Source organism: Callorhinchus milii, unplaced genomic scaffold, assembly GCF_018977255.1.
Source record: "Callorhinchus milii isolate IMCB2004 unplaced genomic scaffold, IMCB_Cmil_1.0 Scaffold8, whole genome shotgun sequence".
Classification (NCBI taxonomy): Eukaryota; Metazoa; Chordata; class Chondrichthyes; order Chimaeriformes; family Callorhinchidae; genus Callorhinchus; species Callorhinchus milii.
The window spans coordinates 19,307,942-19,321,362 of record NW_024704749.1 but is presented as its reverse complement, the minus strand read 5'-3'; the positions used below and the strand labels follow the sequence as shown (position 1 = coordinate 19,321,362).

Genomic DNA, 13,421 nt, shown 5'->3' with positions numbered 1-13,421 from the left:
TCAAGACCTGGACAAGACGAAAGCCATAGTCTTTGGCTCTTGTCAACGTCTTCACTCCTGCGGATCTAAACTCCTCAACCTCCCCCTCAGATTCACCGAACCAGTGCGCAACCTAGGCGTCCGGTTCAACCCCCAACTGTCCTTCCTCCCCCACATCCGATCCCTGACCAGGACCACTTTCTTTCACCTCCGCCACATTGCCCGCCTCCGACTGTACCTTACCCCAAGTGCAGCCAAAACCCTCGTGCATTCGAATTCAAGATCCTCACCCTCACCTACAAGGCCATTCACGGCCTTGCTCCCTCCTACCTCTCCGACCTACTATCCCCCTACCTACCTGCCCGTACCCTCCGTTCCTCTGGCTCCGGTCTGCTCCACATCCCCGCCCCAACCGCCCTACTATCGGTGGCCGGGCCTTCAGCCTCTCAGCCCCTAGGCTCTCGAACTCTATCCCCCAGTGCCTTCGCCGCCTCCTCCCTTTCCTCCAAGGCCAGTCTCAAGACCTTTCTCTTTGACCGTGCCTTCAGCTCCCCTCTCGACTCTCTACCCCCTCCTCGCTCCCTCCTTTCCCTCCCCTCACCCTGACCATTTCCCCCCTGCTCGGGTCCTGACCCAACTGTACAGCGCCTTGGGACGTCCTCCCGACGTGAAAGGCGCTCAATAAATGGAATCTTGTTGTTGTTGTCACCTCCCGCTTGGATTACTCACACGCACTCCTCGCCGGTTTCCCCAGCTCCACTATTCACAAGATCCAGCTCATTCAAAACTCTGCCGCCCGCTACTGACCCAGACCAAACTCCGTACCCACATCTCACTAGTTCTGGGCAAGCTCCACTGACTGCCCATCACCAAACGGATCAACTTCAAGATTCTCACACTCGTGTTCAAATCCATTCATTCCCTGGCACCTCCCTACCTCTCCTCCCTACCCTCACTTCCTACTCCACCACCCTGCACCTCCGTTGGACTGGCACCAACCTCTTGCACGTCCCTCGCACCCTCCACCCCATCATCAGAGATCGTGCTTTCAGCCACTACGCCTCAAAACTCTGGAACACTCTCCCTCAATCCCTCCGCCTTGCAACCCCCCCCCCCACCACCCCCCACTCCCCTCTTTCAAGTCCCACCTGAAAACTTTCCTGTTCGATCGTGCTTAGGGCCACCTCCCCATCCAACCGGCTCGTAATCAGGCTCCGCCACTGTTAAGTGCTCTGAGACGCTACCCTGTGTGGAGGACGCTATGTAAGTACAAGTTTTTGTTGTTGTTCTCTTTTCCAGTAGTGCTCTGGAATCTTTAACATCCACCTGAACAGACACAAGGAACCTTGGTTTAACAATGCCTCTGACAATGCAGTGCTCCCCCACCACCCACACATCCCCATTCCCTGCACTGGAATGTGAGCAGGACCTCCCCAAGGTACAGGGCTTGACGCTAAGACCTCTGACCCCGAGCGTGAGCGACAGAATAGGGCTCACCCTCATCTCGCTCAGCGTGTGACATTCAGAGGCTTTTCCGTTGAATGCCTCCTGCACGTTATCTGAAGCGATGCCAGAGGATTAGGGAGGAATGAGGTTGGTGGGAGGTGCCCCCGAGATAAACACCTGAAGGCTACTCCTCGTTTGGCTGAACATTGAAACAAGCTTGGATAATTCACCCTGATCTCCTGTCACACGAATGCACAGCTCGTGCTGATCTGCTCCCCTCCCTGGCTCAAGGCTCCAACCAGCGCTCCTACACACACCCGAAGTGTTGAATGCCGGTAGGGAAGCGGGTATCAAATTCCAGCCGGGCCTTGCTCGCCTGTGCTATAATAATCCTTGCATTTGACACAGTGCCTTATCATGTCGTTGAGATGTCTCAAAGCGCTTCAGAATATATTGTAACGTGAAATGTCTGTGGGCGAAACATGGCAGCCAATTATGCACAGCAGTGACCCACAAACAGTCGTGGATTGAGTGACCAATTTTTTTAAAAAACCTTTGGAGGGATTATTACCCTCGGAAAGCAATCCACCAATCGACTAACAACCAGGTTCCTACTTACTGCTAGGTAAACAGAGACGTGTGGAGTAAGGAAACTTGTCTAAGGTTTCGATCTGCCGGGGAATCGAACCCAGGTCCTCTCGCTTGCAAGGCGAGCCTGCTCACCACTATGCTAAGGGACACCCATCAGCAGCAGAAACTTTAGCCTCCTTTGCCCCTCGCTAGCCCAGGGTCAATGAAGGCAATTAGGGGGTGACCCTATTGCAACACAATGGCCTACGAGCTCAGGGCAAACGTTCCCTGTACGAAGATGAAGTGGGCGGGCAGACTGTCAGCCAGTGTCAGCACAGCACAGACTGAGGTCTGACCTCAGTTAGACACGTGTCAGTGACAGTCTCCTGAGGTTTATTTATTCAGATGGACATCGTTTTTGTTACTCCACAATCCCTCTCAAGTGTTTCTGACTTTCCCTGTTGGTGGTGGCGATATGTGGGGTCTCTTTGGAGCTGAGCTGCCTCTATGATGAAGTGCTCAGCAGCAGAATGTCAGAATCAAATTAATCCTCTGTGGCACAACCTCAGTCGTCAGATTCCTGTGGACCTGGCAGGCACAAAGAAGGCTGTTTGGTCCATCATGTCACCCTGCAAATCAAAGCCCTAAGGGGTCGTCGGGTGGTCCTAGCTGGACAAGCAGCGGGATAGTTTGCCAAACAGTGCTCTCAATGGCAAGCTATGCAGATTCAGCTGGTCAAACCCCAACACACACTCTGGGGTCCCCAAGCTTTGGCCCTCACCAACCTGCGTCTATTACTCTCCGGTATTGGGTAAGCAGGGTGCCTGCATCCGGGAGAGAGTGCGCATTCCAGGGAAGTTTCCATGTGTAAATGAAATATGTGGAACACTCAGTCTGGTTTGGATACTTTTCAGCAAAGTGATGGCTTTCTCTCTGTCTTTGTCTATCTGTTTGTCTGTCTCTCTTAAACAGTCTCCCTTTCTCTTTTTCACAGTTTCACTCTCTCGCTCTCTCTCTCTCTCTGTTAGGATATAGAGCAATATCATGCCATTGCCAGGCCATAAGTGAATTTATTATTATTTTTGGCCGAGGGACAGAAACTGTGGGTGCTAGGTCTCTCTCTCGAGCTTGTGAGCAATGGGTCTCATTAAATGTCTTTGGCAGTAACACTCCACTGCCAGTTCTGAGTCATATTAGCCAGCGCTGTGTATGAGAGGCATGAGGCTGTCCCACAAACACACTGCATTTGCATTCGGTTTGATAAACCGCCTTATCAAATATCATTGATGCGTCTCAGAGAGCTTCACAGGATTATACTGGAAAGTGGATTTACTGTGTATTTTGTGGGTGAGACAGGGCAGCCAGTGTCCCAGACACAGCCATGTGGGCGACCAATTTTATTTTGGGTTAACATTGGCCAAGACACTGGAAGAGAGAAACTCCCTTCTCTTTTTGAATAGCGGCCACGGGATCTTTAACATCCACCTGAACAGGCAGACTGGACCTCGGCTTAACTCCTTATCCTTCAGAGCAGCAGCAGTGGGGGAGGGTATCAGTGCTGGATTCTCCCCTATGAGTTGAAGTGGATACGAATTGGGTTTACAACAACAACCTGCATTTGCCCTTCACACGCATAACAGTGACGGAGCCTGATGCCGAGCCAGGGGGAGGAAAGGTGGCCATGACCATGGCAGAAGAGGAAGGTATTCAGGCATGATCTAAAATAGGGTAAGGAGGGTACCAGGTGGAGAAATTGGGGGTGATGGTTCCCAAACCTCGGGGCGTAGTGGCTGAAAACCCGGCCGCTGATGGTGAGAGCAGAGGGGACAAGGGACGAACAGGAGGCCGGAGCCAGCCGAGCTCCAGCCTCCTGCTCCAATCCAACACCAGTTCCAATTACATCAACACCGCGAGGTCTGCCCCCCACTCCAAGGAGACTAACAGTGTAAACCCTCGCTCCTCAACAACCCCAGTTCCAAGACTTTTACTCATGATCCCCTCCCGGCATGGTCACAGTCACAAACACTGCAGAAGTTAGCGCAGAAATTCCACAGCTCAGCAAACGGTCTGAGAGGGGCCTCTTGCTCTCTCTCGCGCTGGCTCCCAGCCACAAGCCTGCTTCTCATTGTCTGGCATCGGCACAAAGTGAATTAAAAGTGTGAGAGAACAACAAGGCAGCTCGCTCTGCTCACCAACGAAATGAAACAAGGAGTTTTTGCTACATTTGGTTGGAATCAAGGGGGGGGGGCAAGTTTACAATATTCCTTCAGGCCTTCCTTATGTTATTCAGTGCCAGGCAGGTATTGCAGAACTGTGCATATTTCTTACTATTTTTTTAATTGATGAGCTTGCCAACAAAGCAAATAACAGGAAACTGTTTGTATAACGGTGAATATTGAGGTTTAGACTGGGTTTGTGCTGGTAAATCCATCTTTGGACTTTAATCTCCGGGGAATCCCTCGAAATCCTGACGGATTGTTAGCCAGGACACTAGGACAGAGAAACTCCTCTTTTTGAATAGCGCCATGGGATCTTTAACGTCCATTTTAACAGGTAGACGTGGCTGAGGTTTAACGTCTCATCCGAAGAACGTCACCTCCAACAATGCAACGCCCCATCCCATCACTGCAGTGTAGACCGATGTGATTCAAAGTCCCAATTTGGACTTGAACCCACAACCTTCTGACTCAGGGGCTTGAGTGCTACCACTAAGCCAGGAGCCTGGCACATGTAGTACTGTGTTATGAACCCTCTGACTTCGAGCACTGACCTCAAGTCAAACAGCCTCACTTCATACTGCTTCCTGCATTTATACCAGGTCCCACCGATTGGCAGGCGTTGCTTGCTCTCGTCTCTCACACTTTGTGGGGGAGGTAAGTGGATCTCCTCAGGGCAGGACTGACCCCATACTGATGTGCCTAGCCATGGAATGTCGAGTCATCCCTCTGTGGCGATCTCAGTCACTTAGCCAGGTAGGTCCGCAGTATTCCAGGGTATTGCTGATGGCAGCCCAGCCCAGATGGGCTCATTTGTGGGACTTGGAAGGGCACAGTTGTCCCTGGGGGGTAGGGACTCTTCCCACTCAACTCCTGTTAACCCTGCAAGTCAAAGCTGTAATGGGTAGGATAGTCCTACCTGGACAAGCAATGGCAAGTTCGCCAGAAGTGCAAAGGGTAAATATCTGTCAGTCGATACCTGTGGGATCCTGACAGCAATTTTCACGGGAGCGCTCGGGAAATGACCCGATTTCCCAAATAGCCAGTCCGCCCCTGTGCAGCGGTGAAATACATAGGTGGAACTCTGTCTGGTTCGGACATTCTCGAAGCACAGTGTTGAGTTTCCACGCGCGTCAAAACAGCACTGTTGTGCAGTCTGCCGGTGGCAGTGTGGAGAAGGAGGAAACTCCGATCTCACGGACAGGAAATGCTCAGAGTAACAACCCATTTCCTCCGCAATCTGCCTATCGTGTTGCCGCATTATAGAATCGCATTAGGCGATTCAAACTGAAGTGGACATGTTAAAAAAGCAATAATTTAGTCCCTGCTTCCGATCCAGCATTGGAATGGCTCAAAGCGCTTCGCAGAAAGGCGGAGTTTGGGAGCGAATGGATATCTTGCAGTCTTCGATTTTCCTTTAGGGAAGAGGGAGTCTCTGTACGGAATGTTCCGGCAACAGATAATAAAATCACAATGATACTTGCACTTCATACACTGCCTTTGGAGCCCTGTATCTTAGTGATTAAGAGCGATCGCATCACAAGCGAGAGGATCTGGGTTCAATTCAATTCCCAGCAGGGCGAAACATTGGGCAAGTTTCCTTACTCCACACGCCTCTGTTTACCCAGCAGTACGTGGGAACTTGTTTGTTAAGTTGACTGTCAGATCGCTTTTCTGAAGGTAATATTCCCTTCAAAAACATTTTTTTAAAAATAATAATTTGGTCACGCAATCCACAGCTGTTTGTGGGACACTGCTGTGAACAATTGGCTGCCACGTTTCGCCCACAAAATACAGTCAATTAACTTTACAATACATTCTGTGAAACGCTTTGAGATTGCTCAAAGATGAGATAAGGCGCTACATTAAATGCAACGATTATTATTATTATTCCATGTCCGGAGGACGTTTTATAGCACTTTACAGGGTTTTCTGTAAAGCGGAGTCTACTAGACACAAACTCAAAGCCGGAACTCCCCGTCCTCTCCTTCACGTCAGTCTCTAGCATTCAGACATCCTATCCCTGGAAACAGCTCAGCAAAATTCAAACTTAAACACGAGTCGGTATGAAATTATATTTATATTAAAAAGTTATTCAGTTTTCCAGATCCTTCCATTGGCCAGCTGGGAGGCTTTGTAAGTTGGACGTTTCCCCAGCATTTGCTCATAGCTCGGCTCGGTGGTCCTGTTCTGTCTGAGAGACACTCTCTGCGGTGTTATCATTGGGAAACTATTTGCCCATTTTCCATTTTAAACATGTCTTTCAAGGAGCCTTCAAACGTTCCAGCTGGAGCCTGTCCAGGGCTCGGAACTCAAACCACAACATTCTCTCCAAAGAACCACCATTCCCAGCAACTTCCCCAGCTCCTTCCCCCCCCCCCCCCACTTCAGCACAGTCTGGGAAGAGCTCTCCCACCCCAAAATCAGAGACACCTCCATCTCCCCCACTCCGTACCCCATCTTCAGAGACCTCTCTCTCTACCCCAGTGCATCTCTGGGCTTCCGAGGGCTGAAATTCCATCCGTTCACAGCCTGTGACAATATTTTTCTCTAAACGTTTTTTAAGGCGGCCAGAATAATGCAAAATGCTTCAATCTGGAAACTGTTCATTTAAGAATTATGGGGGGGTGGAAAACCACTTTGAAACCGAAGCCTGAATCTATTCCAGAGTTGGGTATCATCTTAAAAGTGGGATGCTCACTTTTGACTTTGCCTTCTTCTAAACAAAGGGGAGAGCAGTGAATGTAGAGATAGCGTTGTTTGCTCACTGTGTGTAAAGACTGCACTAGGAACACAGGGTCAGCCTTTACAAGCCTCGAGTGACATTAGAGATTGGAGGGAGCATGTTCCCACAGCACAGAGTCTCTCAGAGCCAGCCTCCCTCTCCAGTTCGCTCTCTGTTAGTTACTTATGCACGTTTCAGTGCAGGGAGCATCTTCCAGAGAAACTCGGTAACATACGGCAAAAGGCAATGGACAATAAATCCCAAGCAACACCCTAAGGTACACCAAGAAAGCACTACAGGAAGGCGCAGGTTCAGGGGTATCAAGGGCAGGTTTAGGAACGACACCAGGAAGTGTTTTTTTTACACAGCTGGGAACCAGGTTACCAGGAAAGGATGGAATGTATTTAAGAACCAGCTCAATGCTATAGCAGGGGGAGGAGGTTCTGGAAGGATGAGATCAAATAGACCGAAGATTTTTCCAAAGCTCCCTTGCGATGTTTTGCTGAGCTGGGATGAGGCGAGTTCTATAGTCAATGGGAGACTAAACTCTAAAACACACAGGCAAAGCAATATACAGTTTGTCTGTAAGTCCATACAAAGCTGCGCGGAATGGAGAAGGCCAGGCAGAGAGAGGACAGATTTAAAACAGAACCACAGCTTGCTTTAATAAGTTGCCATTACGTCAGCACTTCCTGTGTCTAATCAGATCCGCAGTGGGACTGGTGTAAAAAAGACAACACTCAGAATGGGAACAATTTGTCTTAAGTCTCTGATGAGGCTGTTTTCAGACTGAACTAAAGCCAAATCTGTCCTTCCAGGGGTTACCAGGTTCTGCCCATGTGGCGAGGGGGTGGGGTTATATGTGGTTTAATCCACAGAGCTGGTTGCCTTGGTTTATGGAGGGTTAATTACCTAGAGCTTCACCATCTGAAAGCCATCTCCTCGCACGTGTGGCTCATCACTGTGTGATTACAGTCAACGACTCGCAATCACGGCCCATCACTGCATCAAAGCCTCCCTGGATTATCACAGCACAGCTTGGCGTGGCATGGAGAGAGAGCACAGCATGAATTGGCACCGCGAGGCCTGGCACAGAGCAGCCTGGAATAGCTCGGCACAGCATGGGTGCCTGGCATGATATGGAGCCTCTCTGAATCTGATACAATGCACCTCTTCGGGGGGCAATAAGCAGGGGGTGGGTGATACCCGCAATATATAAACTGGAAGTACCGATGGGCAGGATATACATCCCCAGGTCAGAGACAGCACGGGTTAGAGTTAGAGTGAAGCTCCCTCTAAAGAGCTCAACATCGAGCCTCAGAAGTGAAGGAAGTCGCTGCTATACCAGTGTGGCGTTTCTGTGTGAGGCTCAGCCTCAGTTTAGGGGAGAGACAATGCGGGGCCAGGGTGACTGAGAGCTGTTCCACCCAGTGATAACTTCATTACCTGTCTGAAGAGCTTCACATCAACTCTCCCCCTCTTCCCAGCATCAGCAGCTGGGATCTCAGAACCTGCTCTATAGAACTCTCCTGAAATTTCTCCGCCTCACCCACTCCCTCTCCACTTTCACACCCTATCTCAAAGCCTATCACTTTGACTGTGCCTTGCGCCGCCTCTCTCCTGTCCCCTCCTCTCACCCACTCTCCATCAAACACTTTTGAGACTTCCTTAACCACAAGTTGTCCTTAAATAAAAGCGATGAAGAAATACAAATTATAATAATAAATGCAAATTGTTGCTGTCTCATTAAATCGGGATCCTGCAATGTTAATAGAGGCGTTTGAGAACAACAATCACCTGAAACATCAAAACATCTCAAAGCGCTTTGCAGGTATTTACTGTAAGTGTAGTGACTATGTATTTGTAGGCAAACGCGGCAAGGAATTTGTGCAGAGCAACGTCCCACAAACAGCAACAAGGTGAGTGATCAATTTTATCTGGAGACTTGTCGTCCAGTACACTAGGTGATACTCCCTTCTTTTCAAATAGCACAGCGGGATCTTTAAGGTCTATTTGGACAGACATAGGCGGGGAACACGTGCAGTGTGTATAGTGGGGGCATAGGCATGGGGGCTGGGCGTGTGTGTACTACGTTTAGCAGCTGTGAACAAGGATGAAAAGGAGTCGAGACAGGGAACAGTGGCAGTGGCAGGACTAGGCAAAGCGCTGCAGTTTCAAACATGATTCCTTTGATCTGTTGAGATGTACGGAGATCCCCTGGGAGAGAAGCCACAGGTCTGCATGGAGAGTTCTCGGTCCTAGTGCCTGCCCTGCATTTGGTGATTTAACCCCACTCCCTGCCCGCAATGGGGGTTCGGCATTGGCATAGCCGAGCATCGTCGCATGACCCCTCCCCCTTCCCTCCACCCTCCCACAGCTCGTACCTCAAAGACATCTTCATCCAGGATTCTGGTGCCGAACACAAAAATGCCATTGGTGTCGACGACCGGCCTCTTGCTCCTCTCTAGGGCTTTGGTCGATTTCTTTTTGCAGTCCAGGATCAGGGTGACTGTCTTCTTGTGGACGCTGATAGCAATTCGGTGCCACCTGTCGGAGTGTGGACAGCAAGACAGCGCGTCAGACACCAGAAACGAGACAAGACACTCCTCGGAGCCCGATAATCCCAGAGCCTGGACGAACCCCCCAGCCCAGCCCAACGTGCCCACGGTAGTGCGAGATGGGGTAGGGTGGTGGGGTGGGGGGGGGGCAATTAAAAGATCTGCTGGGATCTGATAAAACAGCCCAGCGAGTGAGCTCGACAGGTGAATGGCCTCCTTCTGTTCCTGTGTTCCAGTATCACTGACAGATCCCCATTGCAATCTGTCAAGTCAGGACTCTCTCTCCTGAACAACAACAACAACTTGCATTTATATTGCGCTCTTCACCCCGGACAGTGTCTCGAGGCTCTTAACAGCGGGGGAACTCGATGCCGAGCCAAGTGGGAGGGGGAAGGTGACTGTAGGCACGGTCGAAGAGAAGACTAGCAACAGTCCTCACATTTGATCCCTTGCCCACCACATCTTATCGCTTCAAACCATTTTCAGGGTATTTCCATCAGGTGCCGTCCGTGACTGTATTTTGTTTTTCGTGGCGGCCAATTTGCGCTCAGCAACATCCCGCACACAGCCAGGAAGTGAATGACTAATTTTATCTGGGGAATTGTTAGTCCAGACACCAGGAGAGCGAAACTCCCTTCTGTTTTTTTATATTTAAATAGTGCCGCAGGACGTTTAACATCTCATTCTCAAGTATCTCACTCCTCAGCATCAACCTGCCTGGAAGCACACCCCACTTCACGGAGCCAGAGTGGATTCTCAGTATCTTGTTGAACTCCAAACTGTCCTTTAAACCCACACATCCATGGTCTGACCCACTCAGCTTTCCCCGCCTCTGCCATTACCTCTCCCCTCGGCCACTGAGACCCTTATCCACACATTCATCACATCCAGGCTAGACGCCAACACTCTGCTTACCAGACATCTTATCTCTCCAAGTTGCAGACCAGCTAGAATTCTGTAGCCTGTGTCCTTTCCCACACACAAGGCTCCCTGAGCCCATCACCCACCCCCCCATCCTCACTTGTCTCTATTGGCTCTCTATCCCCAGGGGAGAGAGTTCAAGATTCTCGTTCTCACTTTCAAGTCCCTCCACGGTCTCACCCCACCCTATTTCTGAGACCTCCTCAGTCCATACCATACCAGTCGCTCCCTTCACTCTGAGTACTGTGCTTCACGTTCCCCACCCTACCTACCCACCCCATTATTGGTGGGTGAGCTTTCAACCTTTCTGCTCGCGCTCTCTGGAACCCCAACCCGGAGTATTTTGTGTTGGTTTTGAATTGTATCCAAAAGACGGTACCTGCCACAATGCAACGCGTTCTCTCTGGTTAAAAAAAACACTCCAGAAAATAGAAATTGAAAGATTTATTACCTCCTGCTCATTCCCTCTTTAATCTTGCCGCCCACCCCACCCCCCCACCCCAAGTTCCTAGGATTTGTCCCCCTCCCCTCACTCTTAATAACGTAAGAAACATTCCTTGGCTTCATATTTTTACATCTGCTGCCCTCTCTCTCTGCACCTCTCTACCTGCATCTTGAACCACTTGCTGAGGCCAGGTTTGGAATAGAGTGATTGCTCATTGTAACGCCTACATCAACCTGATTCCCCCTCCCAAAGCTCCGTCCTTAAACACTCTTGTCTTCAAATCTAGCATCTAAATCTGAAAGTCGTCCTATCCAAGCAGCAGGAAAGCTTCCAGACAGCGCTACCAATGGCAAGCTTCGCGGTTTTAGCTGGGTAGCTGCCCATTGATAGCAGTTACCCCAGTGCACACTCTGGGGTCTCCAAGACTTGGCTCTTGCCAAAGTGGGCCTAATACTTTCCACAGGAAAGCAGGATGTATCCGTCCAGGACGAGTGAGTGTGCATTCCATTCCAACAATCTATCTGCTGTCTCCCCACTCTCCCCCTCCAACCGCCAGCCCCCTCCCTTCGCTTCACTAAATCCCCTCGGCTTCACATCACCCATTCCCTCTCCTATGATATCAGTGTCCGAACTTTGTTCCCGCTGATTGGATCTCTCTGCTCGACACTCCCTCTCTCTCTGCTTTCAAAACCTGTCTAAAAACCCACCTCTTTAATTGACTTCCCCTTCAAAAGCAAAAACAACCTTCAGTCATCCCCTCCCACTCTGCTCAAACTCCCACACTGTCTCTGTGAAACAAGAGAATTCTCCATCATGAAAGACAATGAACAGTGTGAGGTGTTGTGAGAAATCTCAATTAAAAATAACAACCAGTATGTTCCTTTCACAACTCGGGAGCCTTTGTTAGTTTCTCTTCAGCCGGCGGGAATGTGGCACGCGCAGAAACCCAGCACCTTGCTTAGTATACTTCAGACTAAACGTTAGCGGGTGCCAGACCAAAGAGACTGCACTTACCCCCACAGAACTTAGCCCACTCAGCTTCTGTTAACTCTGCAAGCCAACGCACTAATGGGTATGGTGGATTGCCAAGCACTCCACTCTGAGCCAAATCAGTCGCCAACTGCTGGAGTCTAACCTCATAGCTTGCCATTGAGAGCGCTGTTTGGCAAACTTTCCTTCTGCTTGTCCAGCTAGGACCAGCCACCCGTTAGCCCATCAAGGATGGAATGAGAGAGGACTGAATGTCAGACCTCAGGGAGGTAATGGAGCGGTCAGTGTGCACGTACTTGCCATCCGCCAGGTTGATGCCATTGAAGACCGGGTAGTTCTCGGCACTTGGTTTCCCAGTTTGATCTTCATACAGGAAGATGGGACTCCGCCCAATCTCCACCCCCAGTTGCTGGATTCCCTGCTCGTTGTAGATGGAGAGCAGGAACGAGCCCCTTCCCTTTTTGGCTCTTAGTGTTGTCAGGATAGAGAAATTCTCGGGAAAGGGGGATTCTGTGGGAAAGAACGGAAAATGGAGAGAATGAGTCATCGCTGGGGAATGGCGGCAACAAAGCAGCGGGTGCACTCTGACCTCCAGAGAGAGCCACCTTGCTCCCGAGGTCAGATCAGTACAAAGGCTGTGCGTGGCTCCCGTGACACCCGGTGGCACAGCCAGAGTTTTTTGGGGACCCTTCAGCATCCAGGACTCTGGCTGTAAGCCCTAAAGCCCCAGTGTTACTCCATTCATGGGTATAGGGATGATCAATGTTACAGTGAGGGGTGTGGGGAGGGGTGTCAGGCTAAGGGTGGGGGAGATGGGGTTGGATGAGGGGGCCTGATGTGGGGAGGGGGTCGGATGAGGGGAGGGGGAGCCAGATGGCGATGGTGGGGTGGGGGACCCGGATGGGGGGAATGTGAGCTGGAAGTGGGGCGGAGAAGCTGGATGTGGGGCGGGGGAGCTGGATGTGGGGTGGTGGGGGGAGCTGGATGGGGGTGGGGGAGCTGAATGTGGGGTGGGGTAGGGTGTTAGGGCAATGTGTGGCTAGCCGTTGCTGTGAGCAGCCTCTGGAACTCAGTGAGTGACATGGCCTGACCTATCCCATCTTCCCTGGTGGCAGAGCCTCGTCATTGAGCTGCAGACATTCAGAGCAAATTAAAGACAGCTTTTCTATCCTCCATTAGCTCATAATGCAGCGCTCACCGAGGGTACTCGGGCTGTATCCATGGCAACCGCCCCCATAAAAATGTAGCAGCCATACCATTAGATTAGTCACTTCCTGTGCTGAGCGCTCACAGGCCTTTGTTAGCTCGGAGCTTAAGTGAGATCTTTCTTTTGCAGTTATTCCATGAATGTTTCTGGAATGTTGCCAGCTGGTTATTAGCTGATGTGACTGACGCGTTGCTCGGGCAACGGCTCTGCTCGCCCCTCCTGCCCCAGAGCCAAGAAACTCCCAGGACCCCGCCTCAGATCCCCTCTGTGGGTACTAGCCTCCCCGAGTCTCCTTCCGCATCACAAGGTTGCAGGTTCAAACCCCACATCAGTACTTTGAGCTCCTATTCTGGGCTGACTCTCC

At 50.7% G+C, this 13,421-nt stretch overlaps 1 protein-coding gene across 1 annotated transcript in view; it reads right to left on the bottom strand.

Annotated features, from left to right (window-relative positions):
• The window catches only part of col5a1 (procollagen, type V, alpha 1), a 97,001-nt gene that overhangs the window by 68,400 nt on the left and 15,180 nt on the right, over nt 1-13,421 (bottom strand). Inside the window, 2 exon segments of the mRNA XM_042337178.1 lie at nt 9,321-9,483; nt 12,147-12,360. Coding sequence (XP_042193112.1) covers nt 9,321-9,483; nt 12,147-12,360 — 377 coding nt within the window.